The sequence below is a fragment of the Botrytis porri genome, assembly GCF_014898465.1.
Source record: "Botrytis porri strain MUCL 3234 chromosome Unknown BPOR_012, whole genome shotgun sequence".
Taxonomy (NCBI): domain Eukaryota; kingdom Fungi; phylum Ascomycota; class Leotiomycetes; order Helotiales; family Sclerotiniaceae; genus Botrytis; species Botrytis porri.
In genome coordinates, this window is record NW_024066086.1 from 1,472,671 (window position 1) to 1,495,020 (window position 22,350).

Genomic DNA, 22,350 nt, shown 5'->3' on the forward strand with positions numbered 1-22,350 from the left:
ATTGCCTGATTAGGCAGCTGATAACTTCGTACTAATGACGAGTTTTTCTTGGTTGGGTGAATGATAGATTATTATGAGTATCACTTGAAGTGTGGGTATATGATGTAGTTGTTTTGCTTTTAGAAGTGAAAAGCAGTTTGATTCTATTGTCATCCAGAAATCACATATTTAGTGTATTTTCACTGTTGAAACTTTTGCACACCGCGAGACGATAATTTTTCATCCTCCCCATCGACTCCAAAAATCATACATACACATACTCCATAGAAACACATTTTAGAGCAGAAGATTCTCTAAAGATACTAGATCAACTCCGTCGGCCCCTTGGCTCGTCATTCTCCGATTTCTTCGTTATTGGCCAGAGGATCTCAGACAGAGCCTCACTTATTACATACACTCTGTTTCGCTTCGCTCTTTTCATCCTTGACTAGGTAGGTAACTATTGGCTATCGCATTTCTTATTATCAAATAATTCCAGTACATTCATACTTCACTCCCATATGAAAAATCCCGAACTTTTCAAGATCTTTCCTGTTACTATTTGAGTAGTTGAGTTACAACTGTAGATAATTCTTTAGACTTATTGAGACTCGGGTTTAGAAAATAGCTCATGATGTGCAATAACTTTGGGGGGTGTTTGTGATGATTGCAATTTCGGTCACTATGATGTACAGATGATTTGAAGTTTGATGAGGTGTCTACGAGGTAGAAGATCTGTGGGAATAGGATTTTATTGTTTGTTATTGTTTTGAAAGTGGAATTGTTGTCAAGGTTTGGTATCACTTCTTCTTTCAATTCCGCAAGGTTTCAGCTGTTAGTATATATATTATAGAGCATACTATTTCCTAGAGCCTTCCTAAGAAGCTCCCTTAAAATTTCATAAAACTCCTGGAAGTCTTTTCAAAATCTACTTCCATGTCCGTAATGTATCACCAAAAACGCGAGAGCTATAGTGTATTAATACCTGTATTAATTGATTATAGACTCTTTACTTGGTTTCTACTCTTTTGAAAGCCTGGCATGAACTGTTTATATACCCAATTTCTCCATTCTCTTTATTCTCCATACGTGTAGGACTCGAGAACTGAGAAACAGCGCTGCTGTTGAAGATTTCAAAGACACAAATCATCTATACTAAAGACTGTAGCTATAGATAGACTGAATCGATTAAGAATTTACTATTACTATTAAGTCAACTACCCCACTTTCCGACCACCCCCTCTTTTCGACCACCTCAAAAACCACACCGCTTTGAGTAATTATAAAATTTATACTTTGAATAACTCAACAATGCTTTAATCAATTGATTTGAAATTTTGATATTATTATAATTGTGATATGAAGAATAGATATACCGAAGAAGATATCGCAGAGGCTCTTAGAGCGATTACAAATGGAGCAAGCATACGAAGAGCTAGCTTGGATTATGGTGTTCCACGTACCACACTTCACGATCGAATATATGGTGGAGTTTCGCATCAAAAAGGCGCCCAAATACTTCAAAAGTTATCTCCAATTCAGGAGAATCGACTAGCAGAATGGATATTAGTACAGGAAGCTCTTGGTACTAGCCCTACACATCGTCAAATCAGAGAGATGGCAGAGCACCTCCTTATTGTACGAGGGGAGGATCCCTCACTTGGAAAGAAATGGATACATAGCTTTTTTCGAAGGCATCCTAATATTGGAACTAAGAAGCAACATCAAATCGATTCTGCACGAGTTTCAGGTGCTACATCTGATATTATTAAGAAGTGGTTCCGGAACCTCGCAATCCCTGAAATCAAGGCTATTAAGCCGGCCAACAGATGGAATATGGATGAAGCAGGTATAATGGAGGGTCAGGGTCTTAATGGACTAGTAGTAGGAAGCACTGATCGAAGATTTATTCAAAAAAAGCAACCTGGATCTCGAATTTGGACCTCTTTTATAGAATGCATTTCAGCCAATGGAAAAAGCATTACTCCCCTTGTAATATATAAGGGAAAATCAGTTCAACAACAATGGTTTCCAACAGATTTGACTCTATTCAAGGGTTGGAACTTTACCGCTACAGAAAATGGATGGACTACAGATGCTACAGCTTTAGAATGGCTGAAAAAGATCTATATCCCTCAAACTACCCCTATTCAGCCGGAAAATTCAAGACTCCTCATTTTGGACGGACACGGAAGCCATGAAACTACAGCATTTATGTTAGAATGCTTTAATAACAACATATATCTCTTACTTCTCCCACCACATACGTCACACGTACTACAACCACTCGATTTATCTGTGTTCTCACCCCTAAAAAGTGCATATCGAATCGAACTTAATAAATTAAGTCTATTATCCGATTCCTCACCAATTGGAAAGCGCAATTTCCTTTCTTGCTATCAGAAGGCTAGAATAGAAGGTTTAACTATTCAAAATATCAAGTCTGGGTGGCAAGCTAGTGGTCTTTGGCCCAAAAATATGGCTAAACCTCTTATGAGTCGACTTTTGCTTGAAAATAGCAATAGAGAGGTTTTATCACTTAATCCTGAATCTGATGATGATCCTATTCTTCAATGGAATATATATTCATCATTTATTCAATGGAAACCCCCTCAAAAAGGAGCCGATATCAGAAAATATAGAGATATAATGATTCAAGAGAAGGAGATCGATTTGCCAACACGAAGATTACTATTTCGCAAGATTATAAAAGGATTCGATGCTAAGGATTATAAACTCTTAGAGGCAGAGAATAAGATTAGAAAGCTAGAATATCAATTAGATGAAGCATTACCTAGAAAAAGGCGAAAGGTTGTGGTATCTCCAAATTCGAAGTTCGCAGGGATTAGAGCTATAAGGCGTACACAAATTGAAGCTGGAGATCGTGAAGATGAGGTAGATGATAGCTCTAGTGCTATAGAAAGTGATTCTACAGGCGATTTCATTGAAGTTCAATAGTTATTGAGTTATTAAAGTTTTAAGTGTAGATAATATGAATTTTTTAGGTGGTCGGAAACAGGGGGTGGTCGGAAGTGGGGTAGTTGACTTACTATTACTACTATTACTACTATTACTACTATTACTACTATTACTACTATTACTACTATTACTACTATTACTACTATTACTACTATTACTACTATTACTACTATTACTACTATTACTACTATTACTACTATTACTACTATTACTACTATTACTACTATTACTACTATTACTACTATTACTACTATTACTACTATTACTACTATTATTATTACTACTACTATTACTACTATTATTACTACTATTACTATTACTATTATTACTACTACTATTACTACTATTATTACTACTATTACTATTACTATTACTATTACTATTACTATTACTACTATTACTACTATTATTACTACTATTACTATTACTATTACTATTACTATTACTATTACTACTACTACTACTACTATTACTACTATTACTATTATTATTATTACTACTACTATTACTACTATTATTACTACTATTATTACTACTATTACTATTACTATTACTATTACTACTACTACTAAGCACTGGACAATATACGTATGGGGAAGGATTTTAAGAAATCAGGTGAATTGAGAAATTATTGTCGTTTACCAGATCTCTGCATTCCTCGACAGTAAAAGCTAGTATACGTTAACACTTAACGCTAGTTGTGTTTACGATAAGAAAAGACTCATTTGATCAAGTCGTTGTTTGCTTGCCGAAAGATATGGGCTGCGTTGCATGTTCCGACTGTAGAAATACAGTTTTGATCAGAGCAACAGTAGGCAAATGCTTCGTCCTCGTACAATATCCGCACCATGATCAGAATTTCTTCCTTACATGCCGAAGGCATGCTTTGCATATGAATTAGATGTTTAGATTGCAAGCAGGTTTTCGGAAGAAGGTAATCAGTGATCACCAAGTATTGAGTCTTGATATATCACTGCTCACATAGTCTCAATCATCAGTAGACTCGGTTTGTTGTTTGGTGAATGATACAGACTGTACGAGATTTGTGTACTTGCATACCCGAGATGCTACTATGTGGTTGCAATAAGAACAACAGTCATACCAACCAGTAATATTTCATACCGATGGCTCGGCTCGTCACTGGTTTTGGCGGGGATCATGGTAAGCTTGTTGTTGGTACTATTTGGATTGTTCCCATATATAAGCCAATACAGTAGCGGTATTTCCACACCCAGAGAAAGCAGAAATGTAACTTCTTTGCTATTTCACATGAACGAAGCATTCTCTCGGATATTGGCAAATCGTATTGTAAGAAACGGATGCTTTGTTATCTTACGCTATGCATGTCGTTTACCTTGTTTGCTACCGGGCTTGCGGAACTAACAGGAACTCATCAAGTCGATGACGACAAAAGTTCGAAGATCAAGAATTGACTTTCTGCCTTGCATTTACCGATATCAGTAGCCTAGTCTGTGCCGCAGAATAAGTTCACTTGAAGCACATTCCATTATGGTGAGCGATTAGATGGTGAAGGATTTGCAAATATGACATTACGCTGTAGGAAAAATGAAAACCCGCAATAAGCCTAAGCCTCACTCTGACAGGCACACGCACATATCATGATGTAAGTGGGGTGGTAGGGCATATGAACTGCACTCGGAGTCTCGGACTCGACAATAGAACGTGGTCAAAGATGGAGGAGGCGCAGACGCAGACAGGAGGACGAGAAAACGCGATGAGCAAGTCATTCTGTGACCCACATTGACATACAGCACCTCGGATGCTAGGTACTCGTATCCACATTGAGCCGCTTCAGGTTCTACGCAACGCTACGATCGAAGGATTCCCCACCAGTAAACCACGTTTCTTGGCTTACAAGCTTCTCTTAGTTCTTACCCGGAAATGGGGCGTGGAAAATGCCAGATTGAGACACAGAGAGAAGAGGCAGAGAAACGTTATCTTTGACATTTCAAAGGGACATAGTTGGGGTCAGAAAGTAGACAATCTCGGTGCTGAAAACACAAAAGCGGTATAGTCCCGGAAAGGGGTCGAGTCATCTCACCCACCTGAGTACTGTATCTTGACCAAATTCAAATCACATGATTCTGCTTACGAAAATAGATTAACCCCTTGCAGGACCTTGTTGATGCCTCGCTCCTCATTCATCAAAACACGAACCACTGCGAGCAATGGAAGGACAAGAATAAACGTGCCAATCTTACCGACATTCATATCTGGGTGCTGACTGTGTAGAAACAATGTTATTATTGGGGATCCTCTGGGCGGGTAGGGCTATGTTCCACCACCAAGCAGAGACACAAATAAAAACGGACTGAACCTTCTGTCATCTCACTGCAAGCATGGACCTTTTCTCTACCAATTCTACAAAGTATGAGATGAGACTCATATAATGAGGCAGAGCAAGTCTAAATTCACGTAAGCTGACTCTCCACTTTCATGACTACAAAGTACCATTGTGACTTATTCAGACACAGAACGGTTGAGCGATACAGAAGAGGTCGTTGACAAGATGATTCCTAGGCATTGATATCAATTAGGATCAGATTTTCTTCACAATTGATTCTAGCCGTCATATCTCGTATTTCGCTCAACTCAAGAGACCTTGGTACATGGGATGAAAATGTGCCGCGATTGATGTGCACCAGCGGCGTTCAATCATTCCGATTGCACAATCAAATCATATCAAAAGGAAGTCAAAGTTCCTAATGTGGTGGCAATGAGGTCTATCACATTGTTAGCTGCATGCTGTAAGCCACATCGTTCTTCCCGAGATGTGATGGTGGGATGCTATCGTCAATTATTGGTACCTTCTTATCCATCTCGTCTATTATGGGAAAGGAGATGAAGAAAATAGGGAAATAGAGGGGAAAGCGATTCTGTCAGGATCAGATCCTCGAATAAGTTTCCCCAATTCTTGTCATGGCACCTTTGAAAGCAACGGCAGAATTGAGGGCTGATTGTCTCACACACGACTTCTCCTTCATCAACCAATCTCAGAAGCCCAATAACCACAAAGCAGGTCGTCTTACTGATTTGATTTTTTCAATTGCTTACATCCGCGGCTGATTGAAAAATGATTTTACATACAAATGATTTTATCATCAATAAAATGGAGTGACCGGCCCCCACACTTCAGCCGATTAACTAAAATAGGTCTGGTTTGTCTAGTCTATATTCCTTGGTATCGGGTCATGAAATTGACTGAAGTATGAAAAGATTCATAGTACATTTTCGGATCTTACGTTTTCATTGGTCAATTTCCGAGTACTTCTTCAGTAGTAGCCTGATGAATGCTTGTCGTCATGTACGCCTGGGGGAAAAGAGGTACAATACTCGGCTCAGACGAGACATGGGACCTGGTGGCTGGAATCATATCTCAATTCCACATTCCTTTCAGCTTGATGTTACTCAGCCTTAGAAACCCCCTAGTATACTAACGAAGCCGTTTCTCCATATTGCTTATATTCTTTTCTTAAATACTACTTATTTCACAAAGACTATTGTTCTCTCTTGTTCCAAAAAATTACCTTTCAATTTGTCTTTGCTAAGTTTACTCATATATATATCTTCAAACTTAGTGTTATCTGTTGAAGATTTCAGTAGATCATCTGAAACCCCTGCTGCGCGAGTGTATTGACACTTGGATCTCCAAATTTGGTAGCACTATTGATCTATCAATACTCCAATTGAGGTTTCAAGTGTGACAGATTTCCACCGGTGTACCGAGACTGGTACAAATCTCATCATGGCGACATCTGAACTCTTAGAGTTTCCCAACATGCCAAACGGTAATCAGCGGCGCAACGGGATTAACGCCAATGGGAAAGGAGACAAATCAAATGGTATAAATGGAACTACTTCAAGTAACGGTCAAAATGAACATTATCATGGAGATAGTGGACTAGGTAAATCTCTTGATGATCTTCAAAATATCAATGGTCACACACAATCAAGTGAGCATTCTTCAAGCGATGAGGAACATCGACACCTTGATAAGTCACATCGAATTGAATCTTTTGGTGCTCGTACCACAGCATCAGGGGGTCAAGCGAGACAACATTCCAAGATCCGGACATATACCGATGATCCTGGCAGCAGAGACTTTCCTCGGATATCGAAACCTGTAGAGCTTCTGAGGAATGCTTATGATGTAGTGGTGATTGGATCAGGTTATGGTGGATCAGTTGCTGCTAGTCGTATGGCAAGAGCTGGACAATCAGTATGTCTCTTAGAAAGGGGAAAGGAAAAATGGCCGGGAGAGTATCCTAGTGGCACTAAGCACGCGATGGAGGAACTTCATGTATCAGGAAATTTTGCTCCGGGAGTTTTACCAGGTGTGATGGTGGAAGAGGGAGATCCTACAGGTCTCTATCATCTCATATTTGGAAAAGGTCAAAATGCCTTCGTAGCCAATGGTTTGGGTGGAACAAGTCTTTTGAACGCCAATATATTTCTCGAAGCCGACAAAGATACTTTGGCTATGGATTGTTGGCCAAAGGAATTGCGAGAGGAAAAAGCACTAAAAGAATACTATGATCGAGCTGCATCTGTTTTACAACCTCAAAGCTATCCAGAAGACTGGCCTGCACTTCCCAAGTTGACATTGCTGGAGAAGCAGGCTAAAATTCTCGGTATGCATGAGAAGTTTTATCGCCCACCACAAACTACTCGATTCCTTGGAGGACCAAATAGTACTGGAGTTGAGATGTATCCATCTGCTTTGACGGGTATGGATTGTACTGGTGTTAATGATGGAAGTAAAAGTAGTACTTTGGTAAACTATCTCTCAGATGCATGGAACTGGGGAGCAGAAATGTTCTGTGAATGCGAAGTGAGATATGTTAAAAAACATCCAGATCCTAAACAAGAAGGTTATCTCGTATGCTTTGCGTGGCATGGAAGCAACCGTGGATCTTTCAAGACCAATATTTACGAAGACCTTCTGTGGGTACATGCAAAGAAGTGTGTTTTCCTTGGAGCCGGATCGATTGGCTCGACAGAAATTCTTCTTCGAAGTAGGAGCTTAGGAATGAGCATGAGCGACAGAGTAGGCAAATCCATGAGTGGCAATGGAGATATGTTAGCTTTTGGCTATAACACTGATGAGAACGTTAACTCAATTGGTCGTGCATCCCCCGCGGTAGATAATCCTGTTGGTCCTACTATCACAGGCATCATCGATAATCGAGAGGGCCATGCAAATGTTTTGGATGGATATGTTATCGAAGAGGGTGCGATTCCTAAAGCACTTGCTCCACTATTTCAATTTATGCTTGAGAAGCTTCCAGGTTCTGAAGCACCAGCAGATTTGACAACTCTCGAGAGATTGAGGCACACATTGTCATCTGCAGGGAGTCGTTTCCTGGGTCCATACTACAAAAAGGGTAGTATTGAGAGGACACAAACATATCTTGTTATGAGCCACGATACCAATCAAGCCATCCTTACTCTCAAAGATGATAAACCATGTCTTGAGTTTCTTGGTGTGGGTCGAAGTGATCATGTTAGGAAGATCAACAACGTCCTCAAAGAAGCCACAGAAGCTGTCGGTGGAACGTTCGTCAACAATCCATTCTATGCAGCACTAGGCCAGCAAGAAATCACCGTTCATCCTATCGGAGGTGCTTGCATGAGCTCGGATAACACCGCACAATATGGAGTTACCAATCATTTTGGAGAACTTCTCACTGGTGATGGTAGTGAGACATACCCTGGTCTCATAGTTTCCGATGCTGCTGTTATTCCCTGTGCACTAGGCGTCAATCCGTTCGCAACGATTACTGCACTGGCTGAACGCTCAGTTTCTCATGCCGCGAAGAATCTCAATCTTAGTATTGATTATGATACCAGCAATGGTGTGTTAGATTTGTTTGGCGAACCGAAGTTTGCACCCATGCAATTACAAAGTTATAGCACACAAAACTTTGAAGTCGAAGAAGCTACCAAGATGATTGATGAATCTCAAAATTTCAAGACAAGCGGGTTTGGTTTCACTGAGGTGATGGAGGGATTCGTTCACATTGGAGAGAATCTGAAGGGTGATCATCCAGAGGATTACGAGATTGCTGCCAAGACTGCTAGGGGACTTTGCGAGGCTTCAAGGTTCTTTTTGAGTGTCAAAACTTTTGATACACGTAGAAGTATGTACTCCTCCTTAGCATAATGTCATACAACTACTAACATTCCTTTAATAGTTGTTCATCGAGCGGATCATTCGGCTATGTTAACTGGCACATTCGTTTGTGCTTCATTGCCCGGTAGTCCTTTTATGGTTCAACGTGGAGACTTCCAACTCTTCAACGTCGATTATCAAGCTCCCGGTACTCGAAATCTAACATACGATTTCGATATGACCTCTACCAATGGAAAACAATTACACTTTCATGGTTTCAAAATCGTCGATTCATCAGTTGCTCTTGGGCCATTAAAATTCTGGACTGCTGCATCAACATTATACGTCACCATCACGGAGAAAGATGCAAACGAGACTGTACTAGGGAGAGGAATGATGCATATCCAGCCTAAAGATTTCCTATCGCAAATCTTCACACTCCAGGCTTTTGGTCGTAACTTTTGGTCTAGACTTCAATCCACCACAAGCTTTATGACTTACTTCGCAAAAGAATCAGCCAATCTCTTCTTCGCACCATTTACATATCTTCAATACCCATCCGTCACCTACACCGGCTACATAAACCCCACCCCCCCTAACGATACATTTCAAATAGTCGCCTCCGACAACGTGAAGACCCTTCTACACGTGTGGGAGCCCCAAAACCCCAACATCGAAACCAAAAATCTCGTTTTCATCCCCGGCGCCTCAGTCGATCATCAGATCTTCGCGCTTCCAACAATCGAGGTAAATGCCATCAACTACTTCACCCGAGCCGGCTACCGCTGCTTCGTCATCGTCCATCGCATCTGTCAGCTCGCGGTCGCAGAAAATAACTGGACCACCTTCGACGCGCGTCTCGATATCAAAGCCTCGTTCCAATTCATCCGCAAAAATCATGGCCATGATCCTATCTATACAATCGCCCATTGTATGGGCTCTGTGGCGTTTTCTTCGGGACTCCTAGATGGTACTATTCCCGCAAATTGGATCTTGGGAGTCACCTGCTCGCAAGTCTTTATGAATCCAATGTGGGCAACTTTGAATCTGGCAAAGGCGCTCGCGGGTCCCATTCCCTTTGACAAGTTATATAAATTCTTTGGCGGCAATTGGTTCAGCTGCAGTAGTACGAAGGAAGATTCATATTTTCAACAAGCGGTCAATCAGCTGTTGAGATTCTATCCGGATAAGAGGTGTGAGATTTGTAATAACGTTTCGTGTCATCGCTGTTCGTTGATTTTCGGTCGGTATGTATTTTCCCTGTCCCTCAATCACACTTTTCTTTTTCAACGATATTGAATTGAAATTGAATCTTGAGATAAAACACAACGCTAATCAAAATAACCTCCCAGTCTCTGGAACCACAACAACCTCAACGAAGCCACCCATCGTCAAATTGACCGTTTCTTTTCCGGCGTCAACATGACCTGTCTCAACCTCCTCATGAAAATGGGCACCATTGGGCACGTCACCGGCAACGCACCACTCTTCCACCCACTCACCTCATCTAAAAACATCCGTCGTCTCAAAGGTATCCCCTTCTTCCTCTTCTCCGGCTCGGACAACAAAGTCCTGAATCCGGAAAGCACGACCAAGACGCTGGAGATTCTGAGGGATGAAAATGGTGGCGGGACAGAGTTTGAAATGTATGAACGCACGGAGATTAGGGGGTATGGACATTTGGATTGTTGGATGGGCAGGGAGGCGTATAAGGACGTGTATCCGGAAGTCAGGGAGCGCGTGGATAGGGTGTGTAGGGGACGTGAGTATAGGTTTGAGGGGAGTGTGGAGGGGAAGAAGCGGATCTAGGGGGAGGGAGCTAGGGGTTAGAGGTTAGAGGTTGGATTTTGGATTTTGGATGGAGAAATATGAATGGGAAGTTGTTAAATGAAACATTATGAGAGCAACGTATGCTGTATGTAGTATTAGTATTAGAATTGGCATTGGCATTAGATTTGGGAATGGGATTAGGATTAAGACTGGCTCCGGATTTTGATATGTAGCACGAGGGATGAGGAGTTTAGGCGATGATTTTGTGGAGTTTGTGTCTAGGGATTTAGATTGGATCGGTGGTTAGCTCGGCTCAGATAGGATAGGATAGGATAGAATAGAATAGGATACGGTCTTGATGGATTCTTCTGCTCTTCTTCTTCTTCTCTTCCCCCGTTCGCTCACCTCCTTTCTCCTAAACCATCCATGATATCATGTCTTATCATTTTATACACAAATTACAATGTACAAATTACAATGCAGCGAATTCGCTTCTTGGGTATACTGTAGATGTGGAATCTCGATATAAGATTACATGGATAGAAAAATTCTCGACTATAAGTATAATTAGTTAGGTAGTGATCCCTTCAACTTCTCAACTTCTGAACTGCCATTATCAATCTTCATTTGATGTACTAATATGCACTTGAACACATGTCGTTCAGATTTTACTGTCTACAAATTTTAAACCCCAATAAACCAGATATCAAGAGCAGCCGAACGAAAATTGTAAGAAGGGGAAGAATAGGAATGAAGGAAGGAAACCTCTCGAAAACTCACTCCAACATTGCAAACAGCCTGGACTACTGAATGATCTGGACTAATTTTTTTCAATACAATCCATAGGCAAATTTCAATTTGTAAAAATCAACTTCATTTCATTTCTTGCCATCAATCCCATGGTCAACCCTATCCCATTCCCTATTCCATGAACTCATTAATTCTATGGCCCTGATCCGACATGAACCCATTAAATTCATTTGCTATTTTCTCAATCCCATCCCGTGGATCCAATATCTATTTTTGATTATTTCGTTATTTCATTTATGTCATCCTCTACTTTCCTCTCACCCCTCAATCTCTCCTTAGACCACTTCTCTATCCCACCTTCATCTTCCTCAACTACCAGTCTCGAAACACTCCCGAAGAGGAATAAGAAATGAAGTGAATCCAGGAAAAGAAAAGCCTTCAAATCCCTCTTCGAAAAATCGAAAGAACTTCTCACAATCTATCTAAGCAAGACACCAACGATCAGTCAAGGAACAAGGAAAATATTTTCTGCTAAAGGCTAGGTTTCCATCGCGATCAACTTTATTCTTTCCAAGTGCCTGATGTGGATATTAAAAGAGAAGGAAGTAGAGAGGTAAGAGATCAAAATAGGGAAACTACTTTTGTTGAGGAGGAGCATTAGCAAAGGTAACACCCTTGGAGATGTTACCCTTAAGACCATCGACGCAGGCAGCCAAAAGTTTCTTTTCGGCGTCGTTAATGTTGGAGAGAGGGTTTTGAGCTTTTTCGGCACCGTTTGTCTTAATGATAGTTAGTTTCTTAAACTCGACTTCACTGCGAGGTGGAGATAAACTTACGCCAAGCTCAACAGGAACAGAAAAGAAATCGAGACCAGTCTCCTTGGCAATAGCCTCACCACCTGGAACTCCTGGGAGGTAGACGAAAGTTGGCTCGACAATACCCTTCTCACCGTTCAAGGCCTTGAGAACCTTCTCGGCGAAACTATTATCTGGTCAGTAAACTCTGTATAGTTTTAGATTTCCAAACATACCGGAAACCAGCGTAAGCCATAGAAAGAGTAGCTGATCCAGCACCATCCTTAGCCTTGACGACTTCATCACCCCCAAATTGAACTCTGTTAACCAAAGCATCCAACTTGTCAGCTGGGATATCAACACTTGGCTTGGCTTGGCTGAAAAGTGGAACAATGGTCTCTCCAGAGTGTCCACCAATAACTGGGATGCTCAATTCTTGTGGGTTTGCCTTTCCGACAATTTCAGCGACGAAGGTCTCAGCTCTAACAACATCAAGGGTAGTGACACCGAAAAGACGTTGAGCATCAAAGACTCCCTTAGACTTGAGAACCTCGGCGGCAATTGGGACAGTAGAGTTGACTGGGTTGGAGATGATAAGGATATAGGCTTTTGGGGCAACATCGGCGATGATCTCGATAAGACCCTTGACGATACCAGCATTGATGTTGAAGAGATCATCACGGGTCATTCCTGGCTTGCGGGGAATTCCAGCTGGAATGACAATAATATCGGCGTTCTTGAATGCCAATTTGGCACCATCGTCTTTTGGCAAGTATCCGGTGATTTTCTGTGTGGATAGCACAGATTAGCACGTGTAGCATTGCTTTGCTCCTAACACTTCTAGACTCATCCCATCTCTTCAGATTGTATACGTACAGCTGGGCTCGAGATGTGCGAAAGATCAGCGGCAACACCAGGGGTGTTGACAACATCGTAAAGTGCCAACTCGGTGATGAGAGGAGAAGTCTTGAGGAGAAGAGACAATGGCTATAAGTGACACGATAACAAATCAGCAGACTTTTCAATAGATGACTCTCCTCTCTATTCCACCCAGAAGATCCAAACCAAGTGAACAAAACTCACCTGTCCGATTCCTCCGGAAGCACCAGCGACGACTATCCCTCAAATCAGTATCTTTGCCATCTCAATATCGCATAATCAAGATGCCTACCAGCTTTGAAACCCATTTTGTATATGTGTGTTTTGGTAATGAGGTAATGAGGTATTGAGGTTATTGAGGTTATTGAGGTATGTGAGTGTGAGTTGTAAGTTGTAAGTTGTAAGTTGTAAGTTGTAAGTTCTGTCCAGCCAAAGAATTATTATTAGTACTTCGCGCCAAACACTCAGCTCATACCAATACCCCGCATCGCCCATCCAACAAATTGGACCCCTCAACAACTCAAATCCACTCACCCATCCACCCATCCACTCATCCATCCAATCTTCTCTATTAATTCATCCCTCACTTCCTTTCTTATCAATCCTTTCTCAACCCTTCTTCAACACTCGCCTGAATAGAAATCTATACACACCTCGGGCAATTCAATCAATATCAAGGCTTTTGATTTTCCTTTGATTTTCTTTCAATCTCCTTTCAATCTCCTTTCAATCTTCCTTCAATTTACCCTTTCCAAAGAAGAACAGCGAACAAGTCAGTCTTTATTATTCTCAACTCTCAAGTCGGTGAAGTGGTGGAGAGCTTAAAAAGGGTCAGAACTTATTAGAAGCTCAAACAGTGTGGGTGATTTGGTTGGTTCTGCTTTGGTTGGCTGGAGGGGTAAAAAGTAGAAAGGGTGCTTGCTTATAGCGGGGCAATTCTTCCAATCCCCCTTCCTCATTGGATTGCTTTGGGGTCGCAATAGGGAACTCGGGTCTTACCTTGTTACACCTGGGCAGTCGTGCGTTTCTTGGGACTTCTTGGGACTTCTTGGGACTTCTTGGGACCTCTCGGTATGACCTACCGTGGATAGATGCTGATGAGTGATGAATAAGTGATAAATAAGTGATAAACACGTGTAAAGTAATGACGATGTATCAATTCCAATTCGAGCATCATTGATGCTTTATATAAAAGAGCTCTCTTCTCCGGTCTCTACCCTTCAGTAGGAACGTAACCTTGGGTAAGTCTGGGGAAATGCCTATCCAATTGTCTACTGACCGAGGCATTAATTAATTCCCTTCGGCTCGGAAATCTACGGACGCGTGCGTCTATCTACTGTCAAACTGCTTTCAAGAGACATGTGCATTTTCAGGGGAGAGAGCTCTACGAGTTGTTCCGGCCATCATATTCACATGTCCATATATCGCACTTGGAGCTTGGGAATGGGATGAGTACTCTTCCGTTGTGGATTGTGATGCCGATAGCTTGAGCCTTCCTTCCGCTTGTAAACATTCAATCGACTCCACCATCTAGTCTCACAATCACTTCATAACCATCACTTGATACTCCATCCAGATTTCCAAAAGCCATCATGATGCAACCGATTCATTGAAAACTAGTTTGTATGTCTGTCTCAAATGTCATAAAATAGACCACTCCACTCATTAAGAGTACCTGAGGAACCAGACTAGACCCAACCAATTGAACAATAATCAATTCCCCCTTTCCCCAACCATCTCAAATGGGTATCCTTTACTCTTCCTTCTCGGCAGCCTTGGCGGCCTTGGATCCTCTAAGCTTTGGTGCTGGGGCATCTTTCTTGGGGGTTTGGGATTCGAGGATAGCGGAGGAACGGGCGACGGCTTCAGCACGGAGGTCTGATCTGTATCCACCTTGGGCGACGGTCTTTGCGACACCAGCGAAGGTCCTATTTTTAGGAAAAGTTTCATCAGTATCAATTTTCATTCCTGGATTCGACGAGGTTCCATAATTGGATTAAACGTACTTTCTGCCGGACTTGCTGTAGGTGGTCTTGTTCAAGCTGGATGCTGGCTTTTGGCTGGCAGAGGTCTTCTTGGTGATCAAAGTAACACCCTTCTCAGATGGGACAACACCGACGGCCTATTCATAGATTTAATTAGTACCACTCATTGCATTTCGATTCCTCCATTTGCTTATGCCATCGGGGGATCGTGTTCGTATCGTACCTTGTCGTTGACGAAACCAGCATACTACAATTCAATTAGCCTTTGTTCTTATTCAAGTTTCTGCGGTCAAAATTGCTGTGATCTTCCCGATAATTCCATACCTTTCTGGAGTGCTTGTTGGTCAAGTTCAAGGGATCTCTGGAGAAGGTGCTTCCACCACCAGTTGAGCGCTTGACCAAGAAAGCGTTCTGGGATCCTAGAATTCCATAACCATCAGTAATTGTCCATCAGTATTCGATTCTCCTTCGATCTTCGTAATGTCTCGATGTTCGAAATGTACTTCAACGACCCCCTCTCGAGTCCTTTTCACTCCCCTCACGTCCTTTCAACCTTCGACCCCAAATCCCAAATTCCATCCCTCAGCATTCCAAAAATGAAAACAGGTAAACGTACTGGTAACCTCCCAGATCAAATCAGCGGAAACGTATTGAGACATCTTGACGGGTGGGTGAGTGAGAATTGAGGAAATTCTTTTGGTCGTTGGCGGTAGTCGAAATTATGTCTAAGTCTCAAGATCTTGTCGCAAAATCGTTAAAATTCACGAATCACTGAATTTGTGCGTCCAATCAGATTTCGTCTCGCTTATCCTATTTTAGTCTTTTGTCTTTCGGCCTGTTCTTGATCCTGGATGCCTTAAAGCTGACTCATTGGGCCTTAGTATATAAGGCATGAAGAAAGGTATTCATCACTTTTCCAAGCTCGAGCCAAGACTCAATCGCATGCGGAAAGGTGGCTGTGAGGTTTTGGACGGTTACAGAAATTCAATACAATCAAATTAACTATTCGGATGAGGCGGGCATCAACTGGTGAGCTGACGTCTTCTAAGGTTGTTTCTAAAAGCGAGGTTATCGCCAGATTCTTTTCTTCCTTTCTCTTAATGAATACCTATTCTACCCAAATTATTTTCCTTTCTTCTGTTACCCATCATCTAACACCTTTGCGACTACGAATACGATTGGCTGAAAAGAGACTTAGAGATCGAGGTCGAGGATTCTACAACTGTTAAACAACTGCGCATGAGATTGAAAGGGTTCCAGCGACAATAAAGGTCAAGATGGCATACATACTCTATACAACCGTCTTCATTTTCCTCGTTATCTCTACTAGTAAGTCTTACTTCCCCAGGATAAACTATTTGAGACAATCAAATTACTAACACCATTCCAGTCGCCTTTGTAACCCGCGATCGCTGGTCTCCATACATCCCCGAACATTACCTCGAGCGTCTCCCCCGATTCATGTACACACCCTATCACGCACTTCCCCATTCCTTCGAAAACGACATTGAGTCTGGTTTAACCTCTTCAAACTTCAATCTCTCTCAAAATCTCCTAGACTCGGATCCAAGGAATGGACTTTCAGATAATGGAAAAAGAGAGATTCAGTCAATCATGAAGAAAAAGAAGGTTCATTTCGATGAGGCGAGGAGACTGTGGATGCAGGAAAGTTTCAAGAGAGAAAATATTGGACCGGATGGGAAGCCGAGGGATCCAAAGTTTGTGAGCTTTTCGTGAAGAAAGAGGGAGATTAGACATAGATATACATTCTTCCATGAACAAGCTTGTTTGGCCAAACATACGATGCGAAGGACTGTCTTATCGAGGGTTTTCATTCCAATATGGTTAAATCCCAAATTCTGGAGAAGACTAGACATTAGGAGAGAGATAAAGAACGGGAGAGGACAGGTAATTGGATTGGAATACGGATCGGCGATATATACCCAGGAAGAACGAGCAGGATAAGCCGGAAAGGACTTGGACGGAGATGGGGATCTGGGAGGCACGGAAAGTATTTGATTTTTTAGCGACGGACTTGAATTGGTACTGGATGTCATCAAGCAAGTGAAAATGGCGTTTTGAGGTTTCGAATCTAGTAACATAGTTTTCCAAGAATCACTAAGTGCCAGTACAAAGGCACATTTCCTTTTCACTCCTACAATACTTTCTTTCGTTAATTTTTTCTTTTCTTGTTTCATTTGTCAATATCGATATCATTATTTATAAGAAGAAGAAGAAGAGGGTTATAATACCCACTTGTGTGTAAATTATTATAGGGGAAAGAGGTCGTTCCATCTTTTTATATGTTGTTCTATGTCCTTAACAATACAGATTTTAAAATCTGACAGCGAGTTCTTGATGAAAAGGAGTTGTTAATATTGAGCATTCGCAAGACCCAAAACACTACTTGCCTACCAAACCACCGTCCCTAAGATTTCGAAGATCAAAAGTTATAATAAGTACCAGATAGCCAACTCTGCTATCCATTCCCTTCCATATCTAATGTCCATAATCCGGCTATCAGTCAATTCCTAAGAAAGAAATCTTCCTCGTGAAATATCCCCTCCCCCCAATCTAATCAAGATCAGGAGTAAATAAAATTAGCTGCTACGAATATATACAATGAGATACGAGCTGAGTATTACGAGGAAAAGTGAAAGAAGAGAGTAGATTGAGATAAGGCTTGTTGCAGAGGGTTTTATATGTTGTCTTTTGGAATGGAAGACCTACGATTTCTTTTGTTGCATGTCTAGGAAAGACTTTTTGTTGTTTTTATAATTGACGAGTTTATGATAGGAGAGGAGTGGGTAGGTGGTGAGTAGTAGTAGTTTTTTGTTGTATATCTAGGAAGTGCGGTTGTTGTTCTTAGGGTTATTGGATATTCAGCAGTAGGCGAGTGCTAGGTAGGTAGTGAGTCATAGTGTTTGGTTGCATATCTAAGGGAAATGGGTTGTTATTTTTATTGTTATCGAAGGCTTTCCATATATTTCTAGAGAGCAAGGTAGTCTTTTGTTGCACATCTAGGAAGTGCGGTTTGTTATTCTTATGGTTATTGAGAGTGTTCGGTCCTCTACAGTACATATACCTAGTACTCTTGGTAGAGTGAAATAGTCATTTGTTGTACATCTCAGAAAGGCAGTTTGTTATTTGTCTAATCATCAAGTGCTCAATATTTCCTACGTTATTGAAAGAGTGATGAAGTGCTGGACATGTTCCTTTGTTGCACATCTGAAAATGAACGAATGTTATTTTTATAATTATGGCCAGCTTGAATGACTGACATGATTCGTGATGTGAAAATGGATGGCCAAAATCTCGGGGAAGGGGAACGAGGAAATGAAAAATGAAATCATCGAGTTATTTGGGGAACTTGGTTATAAAGGCTATCTACTCCGGGGTTGGAGAGAAACCTGATGTTTTTATATACCCTCAACCTCGCCTCCCTTTCTTGTGCATTCAGAGTGCGAGAAAGAGAAAATATCATAAGAAGATAGGATGGATGGGAAATTAAGACATGAGTGCAGGTAGCAATTGACTCTGCCTGTACTATATAGCAATGCAATATGACGTTCTGCAAGTATATGTCATTTAACGTACGTGAGTTCTCATAATTGCATCTGGCTACGAAGTGCCTCCTTTAGGGGCCGTCTCTCTTGCTAATCCTCCACAATAAAACCCCACGATCTTAATAATGTGAATGCTTCTGGGCAATCTGCAGTGTCCCTATTGCCTGGAATCGCGCCGATGTCGTCCACAGCGGGATATGTCTACTTCCATAACCCTGAAGTTTCCTAGCTTTACCACCCCTTTCCTATGACTCCTTGCTGATCATTATCTGATTCGAATCCGTACCATGCCTTGCCATCTCGCTAAATCGCAAATCGCTAAGTCGCAAATATTAGTGTACTGTGATGTACATTGTGGTATGGTATATCTTTATTTTTCTCTTCCTCTCTTGGCATTCGGCTCTGGGTAGTTGTGTATACTAGGGATTCTAAAGCCCATTACTTCTTCATATTACAGCTGGCCGATCTGTTGTGTGGTTCTGACAGCAACAGCAGAGTTTATTGTAATTCTTCCAATAATCCAAGTATAATCATCATTTCCCCGTGGTAGTATTAACAATACTCTTAATCTGGAATGTAGCACCCGGCAATTCAGTTGTTTCCGCTTGAACAGTAGCATTTATACCCATTGAAGCGAGAGCTCCACGAATTATGCCGCAGGGGAAGTATAGGAACTGAATGATTAAGTGTTAGCTCATTGCCTTGTGGATTTCGGGGGCATGTGTGAAGAAGCAAGGGATACTAACAGGTTGAGCGCGTATAACTGCATTTCCGCCTGGCTCTGTACTCATGCGCGCAAAGGGCCGGAATGAATGGTCTGTCAGGACGTAGACTCCCTGTTCCTCCAAATCAGTATCAATTCACCTGTGCCAACCAAACCATCATCCGTAGCACCCAGAAAAGAGAGAAAATACCCTATGGTTCGTTTTCAGATTATCAATCTGTTTCCTAAAAACCAACATCCACAAATCCTTACACAGAAACTTGATAACATCCAATGTATCTGTAAAGCGAGGTCGATCTTTACTAAATCGCTCCACGAGACCCAATCCAACACGATATCCGAGACTTTCGAGACGGAAAAATACTCGTTCGCGTTCTTCTTCTTCTTCCATTTTTGGAGGCGCCGATGGATTGGGAGAGGAAGATGAGGGTGAAGAAGGCGCATCTAGTGCGTGTACAGTACGGTAGGCCAAAGGAACGAGTTCGATAAGGAGGAGGTCCAGACAAGAGGCATTGAGGAAGGTGGCCGTGGGATCGGAGGCATTATAGGGCGGAAGAGGCGATTCGAAGGACATTTTTATGAACTGTTAATAGTAGGCCAAGGTACAAGTGATTCGGTGTGACTTGTTTTGGTTTGCGCAAGGAGGATGGAGAGTTGAGTAGATGTGGTGATTGCAAGGATTGTGTGAGAATAAGGTAAATTGTAAAAAAACACTTTGGGGTCGAAAACTTGCGAGAATCAGTGTATGTTCGGTAATCGTAAATGTAGAGAGAGTATGAGTGACGAGGTGGTGAGGTTGCAGAGGATTGCTATGTGATTGAGTAGCTTACTGAAGGGGATGATGCTTTTGCTGTGATTCGGCTAGAACATCGGTAAGGTTACGGTTCGCAAAATAATATTTCCGCGCCGCAATTTCAGAATTTTGGACGAACATCATATAAATCATACCAGTGAACTTCTCAACGATTATTCTTCAATTCTATCTTGTGAGATATGAATAGTTCGAAGTTCACTCAGACGCTACAAGATGTGGAATCTGACAACCTATCTATCGATGTCCAAGTAGCAACACCAACTGACAGCTGTGGTCAGATATCCCATATGCAGACTTTTTAGTGAAGGGAGAAAGTTCTACCCACCCCAAGAAAATGTCTTGCCTGAGATTCTAGCTACGTCGTACGAAATGTACTTGATACACGTATCACTGCAATAGGTATAATTATACTTAGCCGGTCAGATTGATCCTGACTCAATTTAGCAGCGCAAGTTGACTGCGTATGGTCCAGTCTCACATCAATATTATTCATCAACCTCTCTTATGTAACTGGTATAAATACGAAGATCTTCAAGTCGCAATTCCAATGGTTCAGAAGCTGGCCTTCTCAAGATCAACGACCCAGTGAAACTCTTGAAAACAAATTGGGGATTTGATAGGCTGCGCACAAATTATCTGTACCCGTGGATTATCTGCAGATAATCTGTTCTATAAGTTATTCGTTAGAGGTTCTATTTGTTCTATAGATTATTTGTTAAGGCTTTAAAATTACTTATTTTATATAGATAATCTATAGATTATCTACAAATAATCTATTTACTTATAAATAGATGGATTATTTATGAATATATAGATTATTTGTAAATAATTTACAAATTATTTATAAATAATTCGTGAATATATAGATTCTTTGTTTTTTTCGTTTAAAATATAAAGCTATTCCTAGATTATTTTTTAGTTCAAAAGTGATCTAAGCTTAAATTTATATTAATTTTTATATTAATTATAAAATTATATTAATATTATAAAAGATTATAAATAGTTATATAATATACGAATAGATGATTATCTATAGGTAATTTGTACCCATCCTACAGGTTACTCATTCAGATTTTTGAATTATCCACTCTGCGATGGATAATCCGTGAGTGTTACGGAAGCTGCCTCTAAAGTCATATAAAAATATCTAAAGATCTTTCAAAATGATTTAGATTAAACTTCAAATAGGAATTCAATAAGATTGTAATTAATTATAATTCTTATAATTATAATAATGAAATTAATAATTATTCTCTTAAGTATAAAGCTTTACATTATAATGAAATCCTATTCCTTATATAGATCTTTGTTCTTTAATATTGATTTAAAGTTTCTTAAAATCCTGGCTCCTAAGAACCTTCTTAAAACCCTAGCTCTTGAGAACTCCATTATGTGACACTGGTTATATGGCATTCTACTATCCATTGTAACAGTGGATTACCCATCGAGGCCATTATCCGCCCTGCGGGTACCCGTTGCGCAGCCTAGGAGTTGAACTTATTGTCAAATCTCTGGAAGAGGTCCACCGTTTTCTAAATAGGGAATATAACAATAAAGAAACAGGCCTCAAGGCGTGAAGAAGATGTTCAAAAAGGATGTGATTCTGAGGATGATCGGATTGCAGGAGAAACTGAAGAATTTGGTAGTGAAGATCAAGTGGTACAAGAATCACGAACACGATTCAGAGGTGATCAACAGGTCCGAAACGAAAAGCCCGAGTCCTCAAGAGGTTGGGATCATACTAGGAAGATAAGAGAGCTTGGTAGTCAAGAGATTGATTGTTGTGGGATAGAGTACATACGATCGGAATTGATATTAAGCGATGTGTGAAATCAAGTCGATTTCGTAATTTCAATCAATTTCTTTGTAACATGAATGGAGCGATATCAACCTCGAAGCTCCAAAAGTAAACTCAATCTCTGCTTGTAGGATTCCAAATGCGAAGTTATCGACCGTACAGTTTATTGGTCTCCTATA

At 41.0% G+C, this 22,350-nt stretch overlaps 6 protein-coding genes across 6 annotated transcripts; 3 read left to right on the forward strand and 3 right to left on the reverse strand.

Moving 5' to 3' along the window:
- Window positions 1–1,338: 1,338 nt before the first annotated feature.
- Window positions 1,339–2,937, forward strand: EAF01_008954 (uncharacterized protein; the record flags this gene model as incomplete). The annotated part of the gene is made up of 1 exon (XM_038917210.1): window positions 1,339–2,937. The coding sequence occupies one exon, from the start codon at window positions 1,339–1,341 to the stop codon at window positions 2,935–2,937; it is 1,599 nt and encodes a 532-aa protein (XP_038767604.1).
- A 3,820-nt stretch (window positions 2,938–6,757) lies between these two features.
- On the forward strand, window positions 6,758–10,900 carry EAF01_008955 (uncharacterized protein; the record flags this gene model as incomplete). The annotated part of the gene is made up of 3 exons (XM_038917211.1): window positions 6,758–9,119; window positions 9,174–10,338; window positions 10,444–10,900. 3 exons carry the CDS (start codon window positions 6,758–6,760, stop codon window positions 10,898–10,900), a joined length of 3,984 nt encoding a protein of 1,327 aa, XP_038767605.1.
- A 1,189-nt stretch (window positions 10,901–12,089) lies between these two features.
- On the reverse strand, window positions 12,090–13,592 carry EAF01_008956 (uncharacterized protein; the record flags this gene model as incomplete). Its single annotated transcript, XM_038917212.1, has 7 exons — window positions 12,090–12,093; window positions 12,251–12,390; window positions 12,448–12,592; window positions 12,642–13,192; window positions 13,282–13,392; window positions 13,489–13,520; window positions 13,577–13,592. 7 exons carry the CDS (start codon window positions 13,590–13,592, stop codon window positions 12,090–12,092), a joined length of 999 nt encoding a protein of 332 aa, XP_038767606.1.
- Window positions 13,593–15,037: 1,445 nt separating this feature from the next.
- EAF01_008957 (uncharacterized protein) lies at window positions 15,038–15,928 on the reverse strand (the record flags this gene model as incomplete). Its single annotated transcript, XM_038917213.1, has 5 exons — window positions 15,038–15,212; window positions 15,291–15,406; window positions 15,493–15,516; window positions 15,594–15,688; window positions 15,886–15,928. The coding sequence occupies 5 exons, from the start codon at window positions 15,926–15,928 to the stop codon at window positions 15,038–15,040; spliced, it is 453 nt and encodes a 150-aa protein (XP_038767607.1).
- A 618-nt stretch (window positions 15,929–16,546) lies between these two features.
- Window positions 16,547–17,006, forward strand: EAF01_008958 (uncharacterized protein; the record flags this gene model as incomplete). The annotated part of the gene is made up of 2 exons (XM_038917214.1): window positions 16,547–16,598; window positions 16,660–17,006. The coding sequence occupies 2 exons, from the start codon at window positions 16,547–16,549 to the stop codon at window positions 17,004–17,006; spliced, it is 399 nt and encodes a 132-aa protein (XP_038767608.1).
- Window positions 17,007–19,368: 2,362 nt separating this feature from the next.
- Window positions 19,369–20,133, reverse strand: EAF01_008959 (uncharacterized protein; the record flags this gene model as incomplete). Its single annotated transcript, XM_038917215.1, has 3 exons — window positions 19,369–19,509; window positions 19,582–19,671; window positions 19,750–20,133. The coding sequence occupies 3 exons, from the start codon at window positions 20,131–20,133 to the stop codon at window positions 19,369–19,371; spliced, it is 615 nt and encodes a 204-aa protein (XP_038767609.1).
- Window positions 20,134–22,350: the final 2,217 nt, after the last annotated feature.